Source organism: Emericellopsis atlantica (genome assembly GCF_019669845.1).
Source record: "Emericellopsis atlantica unplaced genomic scaffold F5Z01scaffold_61, whole genome shotgun sequence".
NCBI lineage: Eukaryota > Fungi > Ascomycota > Sordariomycetes > Hypocreales > Bionectriaceae > Emericellopsis > Emericellopsis atlantica.
In genome coordinates, this window is record NW_025764763.1 from 1 (window position 1) to 13,065 (window position 13,065).

Sequence of the window (13,065 nt, forward strand, 5' to 3'; positions counted from 1 at the left end):
ACCCCTGTAATAGGTCCTGAATAGATCCCTGTAAGGGTTCTGTGAGAGGGCCTCGTAAGGCACCTAATTAGGGGATTAGTCCCTTATTTTCAACAGTCTATAAGGGTGCTATTAGACCGGCTACGCGCTGTATTTCAGGGGTCACAGCTACCCCTATACCTATGGAACTTTGTTCTACCCGCTGTTCTAGGCCTTGTTAACTGCACTGCAGTGAGCAATAGGGAACAAACGCCTAAACAGCTACTTCTAGAAGACCTAGAGCCTTCTAAAGCCTATAGCCTAAACTTTCAGGCTCTTAGGGTTATCGGAGCCGACTGTGAGGTTCTAATACCCCCTGAACAACGCGTTAAGGGCGCTAAATTAGCCCCTAGGACGCTACCCGGCAAGGTGCTAGCCACACTAGGCAAGAACACCTATCAGGTCTATCTTCCTTCTAAAAGACTAGTCACAAAGACTAGTTTTCTAACTATAAGGGAGAATATAGGGGCTAGCATAGGGGACCTAGTCCCTTATCCCTCTATAATAGACTCTTCTTCAGAGGGGGAAAATAGCCTAGCAGGTCTAAGGGATAAAGAAGAGTCCCTTCTAGAGCCTCTAGGCCCCCTACCTTCAGGGCCCTCACAGCGTTCCTTCTTGCCGGAACAACGCCCGCCTACAGCGGCCACAGCGCCTACAGCGGCCACAGCGCCTACGCCCACAATACCCACAACGCCTCCAGCACAACCCACAGAGGCTACAGCGCCAAACGAAGCCACTGATCTAATGGATCTATCCTTACGGGCCCTTATTTACAGGGCTAAAGAAGAGGCTCAAGCCATTATAGCGCCTGCCTCTTGGCAATAAGCGCTAAAGAGCCCCTATAAGGATAAGTGGCTACAGGCTATCTTTGCTGAATTCCGGCAACTTCTACTAGCTAATACCTTTAAATTTGTGCCCTATAGCGTTATTCCCAGGGGCCGAAAGGTACTAAAAAACAGGCTAGTCTTGAAGGTTAAGCTAGATTCGCAAAACAAGCCCTATAAATATAAGGCTAGGCTTGTGGTTAAGGGCTTTATGCAGGAAGAAGGCCTAGATTATAAGGAGACCTTCGCCTCGACCTCTATACCCCCTACCTGGCGGCTTATTTTAGCGCTAGCAGCCGCTAAAGACTGGGAAATAGAGTAGGTTGATTTTATAGGCGCCTTTTTAAACAGCCGCCTACAAGAGGCTATTTATACTGAAGTTCCCGCTGGCTTCAAGGCCTTTATAGAGGCTAACCCTAACCTAGCTAAGAAGCTATTAGCGCTTGGCTGGGACCCTAGTGCTCGGCAGGTTATACTGCTGAATAAGGCACTATACGGCCTGAAGCAAGGCCCCCGAGAGTGGCAAGAAGCCCTAAAGGCCCTTCTAAAAGACCTAGGCTTTTAGCCACTAATCTCGGACCCGGTAATCTACTATAACGCTAAAAAGGCCACCTTTATAGTGACCTACGTTGATAATTGCCTCCTGATCGGCCCTGATCTAGGCTTTATTAATAGTCTAAAGAAAGCCCTACATAAGGGCTATCCCCTAGAAGATAGAGGCCCTGCAGCCTTCTTCTTAGGCGTTCAAATACAGAGGGATAGGCCTAACAAGGCCCTGTACCTTCATCAGGAACAGTATACCGATCAGGCCCTCAGCACCTATGGCCTCGAAAATTGCAAGGCCCTTAGTATGCCCTTACAGCCTAATGTGACCCGAAGCACAGCGGCTGAATTAGGGGCCGAGCCCCTAGGTCCAGAAGACCACCGCCTGTTCCAGCAGATTATAGGGACTCTAATGTACCTAATGCTGCTAACTAGGCCTGATATAGCCTTTGCCGTTCAGTGGCTAGCCCAAGCTATGGCTAAGCCCTACTCACTACATCTTTCAGCGGCTAAAAAGCTTCTACAGTACCTCAAAGGCACTAAGAAGCTCGCTATTCGCTATAGAGGCCCTGAATCTTCAGGCCTTATATAAGCCTTACAGCCTATAGGCTATTGTGATAGCGACTTTGCCGGTGACAAAAGGTCCTCTAAATCGACCTTTGGGTACCTATTTATAGTGGCTCAAGGCCCTGTAAGTTGGAAGGCTAAGAAGGCTACCACTATAGCACTCTCAACACTAGAGGCTGAATCCGATAGCCTTACAGAAGCAATTCGAGAGCTACAGTGGCTACAGGGGCTCTATAAAGAGCTAAAACAGCCCTTCATAACCCCTATTCAGGTCTTCTGCGATAACCAAGGCGCTATAAGCAACGCCTATAACCCGACCTTACACGCCCGCACAAAGCACACCCTTCTAAAGTTCCACTATAATAGGGAACAAGTACTAAAAGGGCTGCTAAAGCTAGCCTATGTTAACACTAAGGCTATGCCGGCTGATGGCCTAACAAAGGCCCTAACAGCTCCCTTACAGCAGCAATTTCTAGCGCTATTAGGCCTAGTTATTCCTGCTAGAGACCCTGCCACAGAACCCTTAGAGGGCTCTTAGGCACAGAGGGGGTGTTAAGAATAGGGGGCTAATCCTCTTAATTAGGTGCCTTACGAGGCCCTCTCACAGAACCCTTACAGGGATCTATTCAGGCCCTATTATAAGGGTCCACAGCGCTTACAAATACAGTGCTTCTATTGCCTTCTATAATATTCGAAGGCTAGCACTGCCACACTCGCTATTATAAATCAAACCTTCTATAACCTTCCACTAGGTTCGGTTTGACCCACTCTTTTACAGGGCATTACAGCGCCCTCACGCCTATAAATATAGGCCTTCGCTCACTACTAAATAGTTCTGAATTAAGTCATTCATTCACCAAGTTCTTCACCTATTACTTTGCCTACCCTAAAGGGTTCCCGGATTATCGCGATTCACTTACCCTGCGCCTAGAAGAGTATTACTCTTCAATATTTTCCATTTGCGTAAGATACCCGCGATATTAATCTTAGTATTATCGGCATAGTCTAGCTTAAGGAAACGGACTTCCTTTAGTTACTCGCGGAGGGTAGCCCGTTAGTTAGCGTTAAGGGTGGCGGGCTTCTTCTAAACTCGCTACTACGCCTATCGCTAAGTAAAGCGCTCGATAAAGTCGATATAATAACTATCATAGCCGGTCGCACGTTAAAGGGAGCGATACGGGGGTGCTATAGCAGACTTCGTGCGCATCAAGGGTTAAGAAAATAGCCTATATAGACGGTGATAGTGCAAGGTAATAGGATAGAAGATAACGTATATAAGTTAGCCGGAAATGGCGCTATCTTATATGCTTAGCTACCTATGGCTTAGAGAGCTAGAAATAGACGTTTCTATCGTAAGAAACCGACAAACTCTGCCCTGCTATTGGTTCTAAAATGAAAGACTGAGCTAAGCGACTCGGCGGGGTCGACGGACCAGGCACAAGGGCTCCACCCCTTCACGACGCGCTCGGAGGTACCCGGTACCTGCGTCCGCCCATAGCCCCTCACTATCAAAACCTCCAAAAACGGCGGCCATTGCTTCCAGATTGGGCGGCTCGGACAGTGCTTTCTCGACTTATGCTGTGAAAACTTCATTCAGACACGCTGATCTTTACGTGATTGAGCTGCGGTCGGCGCGCGGGCCCAGCTGTCCTTGGGTCAGGCGGCCGGTTCTGTGGAAAGGAAAGGCACGGTTGCGGATGGTATTCTTAACAATGGCTTGCATACTCCACCATGAAGTGGCATGGGGAAGTTATGATAAGCTGCCAGGCCCAGACCAATGCCCCCGCGGCATGTGACATGTGGCAGTATCTCGAGCTTTCGTTGGTCTCTCATCGACATCAACCACTCAACGAACAGACATCTCAAGAAGGTCAGTCGGCAGTGTTAGTAGAAGCCGTTGCGAATCTGCAAAGTAATATATCTTCATCTCCAGCATGCGTAGAAACTATTGGCTGCTAGCCTCACAGGCCGCAAAGTCAATGCCGGATAGACATCCCAAGCCCAGTGCCCATGAGGTCACAGAAATGTGATAATCCCTTCCCATGAAGAGCCGTAATCTATCTTCCACAAAGACGGTGCTTCGTGGCTTTTGCAAGAGCACCCAAAAAGTCTCAGAAGGGAGCGAGCAACCTGCTGTTCCCAGTCAAGCTCCATCCCCATGCGTGCACCGAGTGCCGCACTGCGGACAATGAGCTGCCAGTTGTACGTCAAGTACTTGCGCAACTCGTCGCTGTTAGACGAGTGCAAGGGATCATCGGGCACTGGGAGCCGCGTTTGGGCGTGATAGCGTGCTCCTTGTAGGATGATGTTGGCAACTTCAGCTGGTAACCCTTTCTCACAGAGAACCCATCGAACATGCGAAACGTCCTGACTCGAAGGGAGGTACTCAGAAACCTGATTCAGGTCGACGAAAGCCTCATACGGAATGTGTCCCAATACAGACCCTTGACTCTTGCCCCCGGGGTCTCGCCGGCGCCGTGATGACTTTGGTCGAAGCCATCGCTCCCGCGAATGCGGAGAGTCCCAACCATCGTGCTCTTGGAATTGGCCGTCCGCAATTCCAAAGAAACGGCGGTGCGGATATGCAGGCAGCTCGTCGACTGAACCCTTGGTGATCCGGTACACGACCTCCTGATAGGTTTTCAAGCGTCGGTAATCAGCCTCTCCCTTCTGCCAAGTCTGGGGGAAGTGCAGCAACACATTCAGCAAGATGTACGCGTCCAGCGCGAAACTAGAGACACGAAACCATCCAAAATAGTCTATGCACTGGCACTCCTGTTCCTGCCACCAAGTCTGCAAGGCGACCTCTGGGTGGCTGCATATGCGGAACAACGCTTGCATCTGGCCGTGTAGCAGCATCGCCGTGAAAACCTCCGCGTTGAAGAAACCGCTTGATTTCACATGCATACGGCTGTAGCAACCTTGTGCATGGAACACTTCGGTAAAAGCCGCCATCTTACGGCTTGCTCGAGGCAAAACGCAGCCGCAGTCGTCGCTCTGATGAGAACAAGCGCCGAGCCGAGTGTTGTTTATGCCTGGGCGATATTCAACAGACTGTCTCCATCGTTCAATAATGGGCGCAATCAGGGCAGCCGCGTCATCCTCTACAACCACTTCGTCTCGTGCGGGAGGCGGATCGCTATCATCGGCATGTTTTCGAATCTCGCTCTCGGCATGCTCGTGGATATTGCGCGCGAACGCGGTCGTAAAGTGCCTGAGCTTTTTGCCTCGGTCGCGCCGGGGATTCAAGTGAAGATCCGCGGCGCCACCCTCGCAACGGTTCGACAGGCGCCAGGAGAGGCAGGACGACAAAGTGGTCCAAGGAATGTTATGGGCTTGATGGGCCATGTTGAAGGAGAGTCATGGGGTGTGGAGCAGTACCACGTAGACGCGGAGTACCGAGAGCACATGTAATGCGGTGCAGAAGTCGCTTACCCTGCAATCTTCTGCCATTTTCACAACGGCTAGTCTACCAGGTACGTGTCAAAGAAGGGGAGGCAGTATCTAGAATTGAAAGCGTAGAAGTAATTAGTGCGCAATGATATCTTCCCGATAGTCTAGGCATAACAATATTTCGTGTATTCCTAAAATAACTTCCCTCGCGACAGGGAAACCCTGGAAGGAGACTCAACGGTACATCCGACTACAACCAGCTCCCACACAAACCTCGTCGCGACTCACAACACATTCGATCAAAGTCGGCTGTCACCCTTCGCCAAGATGGTCTTTATGACATCGTGAGCGCCCCCGCGTTCCCCAAACATCTGCCTCAAATCCTTCACCAAAAGTTCCGGTGTTTCGTGAGCTGCGAAATGTCCTCCCCTGTCGTGTCTCACTTCGAATACAACAGGCCCGAGCGTACGCCCCCAGGCCGATGGCAGCACAATAATATCACGGGGAAAATACGAGAGGCCTAGCTTTGTCGCTCCGTTGTACTCGAGGATTTTCGTAGTGAGGCCTCGGCTGGCGTGAGTGTTCTCGTAGTAGATTCGAGCACTGGCAGCAGGGCCAGCAACGGAAAATTGGTAGATAGAGACCCAAGTGAGGATCTCATCATCGGTCCACGGATAGTCGTCAGTCCAGTCGTGCAGCTTCTCATATATCCAGCTCAGAAGCGCAATGGGTGAGTCGGTCAAAGCCATGCCAATCGTAGATGGCTTCGTTGACTGCAAAAGATTATATCCGAACCCTTCTTTTTCGAACCATTTCGATCGCTCCAGGCCAGCTTTTTCTTCTTCGGTATAAGATTGTTCGTCGTTCGCGACCCCAGCAGGCGCCGAAGTCAGTCTCGGCGCCTTGATGCGAATCATGTTCAAGTGTGATGCCAGCACATTCTGGGGATACAATATGCCCATCATACGGGTGACGGCAAAGCCCCAATCACCTCCCTGAGTCACTAGAAACGGTCAGCAACTCATCTTCTGGAGTCCAAGTGCTAGAATACGGACCGTACTGGGTGTAGCCGAGATTGAGCATGACCTTATGCATGGCCTCAGCGTATTGAGGCATTCCGAAACCTGGCTTGCTGACGCCGTCCGAAAAGCCATAATTCGGTAGCGAGGGTGCAACGACATGAAACGACTGCCCATCGTTATTCTGCGTGAGCAATGGCAGTATCTTGATCACTTCTAGAAAGCTCCCAGGCCCTAAGCTCCTCGTCAGCATCTCGTAATGCCACATAGTAAGAACGCCACATACAACCATGGCAAAACAGCAAAGGGATACTGTTCTCTCTGTGGCTGCGTTGGTGAACAAAGTGTATGTTCAGCGTGCCAAATCCATCAACATCGACCTTGGTTGAGAATTGCGGCAGCTTGTTCAGTTTGGCCTCCTGAGCTCTCCAGTCAAAGCCATTGGCCCAATGATGAGCCAGTCGCTTGATATCCTTCAGAGGAACGCCGTAGTTCCAGTCGTCGCTGAAATCGACGGTAGTCGGGAACGTTGCTAAGGCTAGTCTGTCGCTGAGCAGCTTGAGCTTTTCTGCGGGTACGTTGATGGTGTATTTGCTGATGTCAGCCATGATGTACACTTGATCGTGAGTGCACAGGTTGTGTGTTCAGGAGATGATTCCGCTGAATCGTTCAAGCTGTCCTAGTTTCAGGAATGCTCTGGTTCAGGCCGAGACAATGTGTCCTGGATTTACTCGTCAGTGCCAAAGGCTTGATTATATACGGCGTGCTACTTCCAAATCTCGACGGGATTATAAATCAACAGGCCTTTGCCAACAGGAGGATGTGGTTAGCTTGGTTGTTGAACGGCAGATCATCATGATGCAGATGTCTCCCAAAGGGCGCCATTTCAAACGTGACGTAAGCGTTGAGGTTAGCCCGACGCGTTCGTCCTTGCTGTGCGACGCGTCCATGAAGCACACAGGTCTCGACAATTGAAACCAGCGCGTGTTCGGCGACAGGAGCCTCATGGGATCGCAAAGTGCGTCGCATAAGAGTCGGACGTGATATCCGCAAACAAGCTTCTCCTAGGTTTGACCCAGTAAGGGTTTGGTCTCACCAGTCACTTCATCTTAGTCACTCGGGTATTAAACAATTCAAACAGACACTGCGACATCACGCAACGCTCGGCACCGGTCAACGGTCTCGCTTTGTGCCGACTAACAGGTCCAGATTGGAACCACGGGCAGTGCCTGCTGGGGATAGCGGATGCGTGCGAGGCGTTGGCAAGTGTGCGTAGGCAGTAGCGTCTCCTCAGCATCAATATGTACGTTCAATCATTGCGATCCTCCCCATACATAGGGGGAGCACCGCACCCAAGATTGCTCGCTGTTTTGTTACTCTCCATTCTGTGTTCCGCAATTATCATAGGTCTTGGGTGCACATCGAGAGACGGCACCTCACACAGATGTTAAAAATGGGAACATGAACGTTGTTTTTGCGTTGTTCAATATTTGTGAAGAAGAGAGGAAAGGAAGAAAATTATTTGCAACGCGAGATATGTACGTCTACCGTTCCGCGTGCAGTGGATCTGTCGGTCCGTCCAACCAATTAACGTCGTCTACACCACGGCGCTAAAGTGCACGTGATCGCTTGACCAGTAGTGATTTCTGAGTTAGACGCGAGGTGTAAAAGTGTAATAAACTTGTTATAGATGCGCAGACTCAGACCCAAGACCTGACTGAATGTTCGCGTACATGTGTAGGCTCGGCTGCTCCGGCTGCTTCGCATTCCCAAGGCAGTCCCGGAGGTAGTTTCAGCTTTCTCCATGTCAGCATCAACTTTCTTAGTCGTTGCCCCTCATCGATGCGCATTGGCGATGACGCAAGCCCCGAGCAGAGCTACCCCTACAGTAGCATTGCAACACAATTCAAGAAGTGTATCCAATTCCAGGAATTGCCATACAACATTCTCACAGAAACATACTTGTTGCTGTCCGTGACTTTCTGGATAATTTTCTTTGTGCTCAATCTTTCTGTTTCCACATCGAGCCATGGCCGATATCACAGCCAAGTTGTCCAGTCTCAACCCCTTCAGGGAAAAGGGCAAGGAGGATGATGAGGATCGAGGCGAAAGCGTGGACGTCGACAGCACCGGCCATCGCATCAAGGACAAGGTAGTCACAAAAGACAAGCTGCACGTGAGCAGCGCCTTGCGGTCTTTCATCATTGCGAACGGCATTCTGTCTGAAAAGGAGGCGGGCACCGAATCTGATGCGTCGACTGACGCGCTGCGCGCCCTGGTCACCAAGCCTCACATCAATGTTCCCAAGGCCATCACTGACAGATCGCATCCGCTGCCAGAATAGTTCATCAGCTCCAGTCACAATACGTATCTTGTAGCGCATCAACTTTACGGGACATCTTGCGTGTCGGCGTACGAGACTGCCATCAAGACAGGGTCACGATGCGTGGAGATAGATGCGTGGGACAACAGCGACAATATGGACGAGCCAAAGGTGACGCACGGCTTCACATTGGTGTCCAACATACCATTCCGGTCCGTCTGCGAGGCCATACGTGACTGCTGCGATGAGGAGGAGGAGGCGGCTGCTGGACAGGATCCGCATCAGAGACAAGCACCAATCCTGCTGTCCCTCGAGAATCACTGTGACGCACACGGTCAGCTCCGACTTGCACAGATCATGCGCGAAGTCTTCGGGCATCGCCTCCTCAGTGAGCCTGTTCGGATGGAAGGCCATCGAGAGCAAGCCGACTCTGGCGAGCATGTCACACTCGAGGAACTCGGAGCAAAGATTGTCGTCATGGTCGAGTATCACCTCCCAGACGAGGCAGACGACAGCGACAGCGACTCAGATGACTCTGAAGACGATGAGCAAGAGAAAGCGGCGCGGAAGGAATACAAGGACAAAAAGAAAAAGGCACCCTCGACAACCATCGTCCCGGAGCTCGCGGAGCTCGGAGTCTATGCCCAGTCGGTAAAACCAGGCAACAATTCTTGGTTCAGCGATGCTGGGCTGACCAATGGACCGCATCATCACCTTATAAACGTCTCGGAATCAGGACTTGCATCGCATCTTCCAGAACAAAGTGCGTCGATTGCCAGACATAACGCAAAGCACCTGATGCGTGTATTTCCCAAGGGAACCCGCATCTCATCGTCAAATCTCAAACCTGTGCCATTCTGGGGCATCGGCGCGCAGGTCTGTGCCCTCAACTGGCAAACATTCGGGACAAGCAACCAACTCAACGACGCTCTGTTTGCTGGCTCGGACGGTTTCGTCTTGAAGCCTGCGGCTCTTCGCGCTGGCGGTGACGGCAAACTATCGACCGGCCGCAAAAGAAAGCTTCGCCCACATGTCGGAGGCGCCTCTGACATTCAGCTCCCTGAGGAGACAGAGGTTGAATCGTTCAAGCCTTATCTCACTTGCACCCTTTTCCATCCGGACGATCTCAAGAACGAACCACCAAAGCGCAAGACTGCGCCGTACAAGCAGCACAAACTCGGCTTCCTCCATCGCGGCGAGAACCCCCCGCCCACTGACCCTATCTGGGACGATGTTCTCGAATGGGAGTACGATGACAGCGACCTCGTCTTCCTACGTCTTTTGATAAAGCACGATGAGAGTTGGGCCAAGAACCCGAATATCGCAGTGCATGCTGTTCGCCTGTCCTATGTTGTGCCTGGTTGGTCTTTTATCCGCATGCTTGACTTGAAGGGGAGAGAGACCAGGACCAGCTTGCTTGTCCGATTCGAATTTGAGGATGTATGATGGAATCTACGCCAAGCCATATTTCAATAATGAAAAAGTACCTATGGATACATGAAATTCTCCCTCGCTCTTGTGCAACCCCGAAGTCGAGACTCCATTTCCTTGCGTGGCATCGGCGCTTATGCTGGCATGTAATTCCACCAGTCACCGAGCTCGCTGGTGGTCCAGCGCTCTGATATAAGAACAGCGCAATGCCGTGTACTCAAACACTTGTTGGATTAAGATATAGTGTTCTCCTTATCTATTATTTCAGCCATGTCTCAACAAAACGATGCGCAGGCGCTCAGGAAGAGTCTCGCAGAGGCGGGACTTGTACCTGGCCCGGCAGCTTCGCTTGTTCCCGAGGACTTTTCGCCAAGTACACAACTCGCCATTAAATTCGGTGATCGCCTCATTGAGCTTGGGACCTTTTTTCGAGCTTCCGAATGCAAGGCCGCACCCAGTGTCAGCTTCGCGCCAGAGGTAATGTGAAAAGGCCAAATTGGCAGTGCCATCATCGGATCGTAACTGACTTGGTCCCCGGAAAGGCCAACAGCACAGAGTCATCGACATACATGCTGCTGCTGATCGACCCTGATGCGCCCACCCCAGATGATCCGAAGTTCGCTTTCTGGCGTCATTGGGTGGTTTCTGGGCTCAGGCCTGATGCAGCTCCCGCGTCAAACGAGGGTTCCCCATCTGTGTTGACTGAGTTTCTGGGTCCAGGACCGAAGGACGAGTCAGTAAACCAGCGTGAAAGATTTTCTGTTCTTCGCTAATAAAGAGAATCAGGTCAGCCCCTCACAGATACCTGTTTCTGTTGTTTCGGGAACCTCAATCACTGTCATTGGCGAAGGACGATGTTGGAGGTGAGGAGTTCGTACAGCGTCGATCCTTTGATGCCGCCAAGTTTGTCAGCTCGAACGGTCTGCAATTGGTGGCTGTGAATTGGATGCTCTGTGCCGGTGATGGGTGGACTGCCTAAACTTTCTTCGACTTTGGCCATGCGTGCCAAACTAAAGGCATGGAGTCTCTCCAGATCTACCGAGAATTGGCCATGTGAAGCATGCTGGGATCATTTTTTCCATGGTTCACATGAGCTTCACAGGTGGTTGCTGTGTGCAAGATAAACTACTAGTACGTAGTCTAGTAATGAACCGGGAGACCATCGCATAGTTTCAATCAATATTTGGGAGCCTGAGCGCTCCGAGGCTGCGACGACAAGCTGCACAGCCGAATGCTTGTGGCGACCGTCAGTCTTGGATGGGCCCCTGATGATGGTTATGATGCTTCACGAACACTAATGAGGGATGGCCGTCTTGGCGGGTTACGGAGTATTACTTGGAGCGCCACCGTGAAAAACCAGGGTCCTTCCCCCACGATGTGGCAGTAACAGATTGCATCCAGGTCGCGCGGTGAGAATGTTAGGCGTGTATCTGCAGCCGGACGCTCACAGAAAGTGTCATGGGCGAGAAAGAACAGGGCTGGTCGTGCGTCATTACCCACGGGGCCTGAGCAGCCATTTGCCAGGGACTGACTCCAAAGGGCTTGGCGCCCCCCCAGTGCCCCACACTCATTTCAGTTCGAGTTCCAGCGTCCTTATCTGAGAGGAGGAGTACTTCTCAATAAACTGATTCTTGGGTTGCTGCGACGGTGGGCGAGATTCCTGGGGTCTCACGTTGCGAATGCACGCCTGTGCGGTCCAGTTGCAGCGGAATAGATGCGAGGCTTCTTGAATCAGTCGTTGTGGTGCGTGGATTCAGGAGAAATTAGCCGCTCGGGTATTACCCCGAAGCTGAAGTGATCGTCGACCACAATAGACCTCAGTGCCCCGTGCGCTTAGACGTCACACGTCACGCCTGTACATCACTGCTGGACTCGGTGCGCATCCGCAACGCTCGCTCAAAGGGCGAACGAAAAGGAGGGGACCGCCCAGACTTGGCGCGTAGTAGCTTCCTCCTACGTACGACACTGGCCTCTGGAGGTTCCACTAATAATGTATCATTGGGTCTGGTGCCGTTGAGAAGGGGTTTACTCTACCGTAGGTACCTAGGGGAATCTGCAAAACCTCGTGGCCTCCAGCCTCAACGGTCAACTACTGCCCAGACCGCCTCAACCCATTCACTACGTCGCCTTACTTCACCTTGGCCCGTGAAGATACCCGTTGCGGCAAGACCAGGCCAGCACTTCTCCGCACATCTTGTCCTTAGACATTTGCAGCGATTTTCTACGAGCAAACGTACCCGGTCACACCATTCTCTAGGACTGCCCGCCGTATACCACAAGCCTTGGCCGACGCTAGCTGCACAACATCGTCCTGGTACGCCGTAATTACAAGTACGCCGCCGTCGATAAACCCCGGCTTCACCAAATACGCATCGACAGAGCACCCCGTGCGTATCCTGCAAACATGTCCGACAACGAGTCTCCGTCCCCTGCGTCTGGCGGGGTCCAGCGTCCAACGCACCTCGAACGATCAGACTCCGCCGTGTCGACAACGCCGTCAGACAACAACGAGCCCACAATACACCAGCCCATACCAACGCGCCCACGACTTCCAAGTCGCCAGAGCAGCGGACCTCTTGTGGTCCCCCGCGACAGCTCTGCCGTTGGTCCTGTCGAGTCTCACTATGGCCCGGACGATGTTAGAGCCATGAGTCCGCGGCGCACGAGTGAAGATATTGACAAGATGGGCAAGGAAGCTCGCGAGGAGCTTAGGAAGTAAGTAGCCCCCGCTGTCGTCGTGGTGCTCGCCATACTGACCAGCGCCTGCAGGCACGCGCAAGCACTTCAGGACTCCCTTCTCACCATCTTTAACCGAATCGAGGCCGTGCGAGAAGAACACGACAAGCTCGACAGTAACAACAAATTCCTCCAGAAGTATATCGGGGATCTCATGAGCACGAGCAAAATCACAGCGACAAGTAGTCGAAGCAAGAAATGACCCGGTGGT

At 51.8% G+C, this 13,065-nt stretch overlaps 5 protein-coding genes across 5 annotated transcripts; 3 read left to right on the forward strand and 2 right to left on the reverse strand.

The window, feature by feature from the left end:
- Positions 1-3,756: 3,756 nt before the first annotated feature.
- F5Z01DRAFT_493916 (uncharacterized protein) lies at positions 3,757-5,472 on the reverse strand. Its single transcript, XM_046260215.1, has one exon. The coding sequence runs from the start codon at positions 5,298-5,300 to the stop codon at positions 3,969-3,971; it is 1,332 nt and encodes a 443-aa protein (XP_046113467.1). The 5' UTR covers positions 5,301-5,472; the 3' UTR covers positions 3,757-3,968.
- F5Z01DRAFT_493915 (Alpha/Beta hydrolase protein) lies at positions 5,473-7,244 on the reverse strand. The gene is made up of 4 exons (XM_046260214.1): positions 7,139-7,244; positions 6,651-7,085; positions 6,401-6,598; positions 5,473-6,348 (listed from the first exon to the last, which is right to left on the reverse strand). The coding sequence occupies exons 2-4, from the start codon at positions 6,970-6,972 to the stop codon at positions 5,645-5,647; spliced, it is 1,224 nt and encodes a 407-aa protein (XP_046113468.1). The 5' UTR covers positions 6,973-7,085; positions 7,139-7,244; the 3' UTR covers positions 5,473-5,644.
- A 1,149-nt stretch (positions 7,245-8,393) lies between these two features.
- On the forward strand, positions 8,394-10,133 carry F5Z01DRAFT_684517 (PLC-like phosphodiesterase; the record flags this gene model as incomplete). Its single annotated transcript, XM_046265937.1, has 2 exons — positions 8,394-8,663; positions 8,709-10,133. 2 exons carry the CDS (start codon positions 8,394-8,396, stop codon positions 10,131-10,133), a joined length of 1,695 nt encoding a protein of 564 aa, XP_046113469.1.
- A 128-nt stretch (positions 10,134-10,261) lies between these two features.
- Positions 10,262-11,315, forward strand: F5Z01DRAFT_493944 (phosphatidylethanolamine-binding protein). Its single transcript, XM_046260216.1, has 3 exons — positions 10,262-10,595; positions 10,661-10,851; positions 10,905-11,315. Exons 1-3 carry the CDS (start codon positions 10,389-10,391, stop codon positions 11,095-11,097), a joined length of 591 nt encoding a protein of 196 aa, XP_046113470.1. The 5' UTR covers positions 10,262-10,388; the 3' UTR covers positions 11,098-11,315.
- Positions 11,316-12,579: 1,264 nt separating this feature from the next.
- F5Z01DRAFT_600774 (uncharacterized protein) lies at positions 12,580-13,056 on the forward strand (the record flags this gene model as incomplete). Its single annotated transcript, XM_046260751.1, has 2 exons — positions 12,580-12,833; positions 12,888-13,056. Coding segments are annotated over 2 exons (423 nt in total), but the record flags the coding sequence as incomplete, so codon positions are not given.
- Between the last annotated feature and the right edge of the window lie 9 nt (positions 13,057-13,065).

Bases quoted from the DNA above. Each gene is read 5' to 3' on its own strand.
- F5Z01DRAFT_493916 (XM_046260215.1), bottom strand. From the start codon at position 5,300: ATGGCCCATCAAGCCCATAACATTCCTTGGACCACTTTGTCGTCCTGC.
- F5Z01DRAFT_493915 (XM_046260214.1), bottom strand. From the start codon at position 6,972: ATGGCTGACATCAGCAAATACACCATCAACGTACCCGCAGAAAAGCTC. The intron at 6,599-6,650 runs GTATGTGGCGTT...CGAGGAGCTTAG, and splicing joins TTTGCTGTTTTGCCATGGTT to GGCCTGGGAGCTTTCTAGAA. The intron at 6,349-6,400 runs GTCCGTATTCTA...GACCGTTTCTAG, and splicing joins TCTCGGCTACACCCAGTACG to TGACTCAGGGAGGTGATTGG.
- F5Z01DRAFT_493944 (XM_046260216.1), top strand. From the start codon at position 10,389: ATGTCTCAACAAAACGATGCGCAGGCGCTCAGGAAGAGTCTCGCAGAG. The intron at 10,596-10,660 runs GTAATGTGAAAA...GTCCCCGGAAAG, and splicing joins GTGTCAGCTTCGCGCCAGAG to GCCAACAGCACAGAGTCATC. The intron at 10,852-10,904 runs GTCAGTAAACCA...AAAGAGAATCAG, and splicing joins GGTCCAGGACCGAAGGACGA to GTCAGCCCCTCACAGATACC.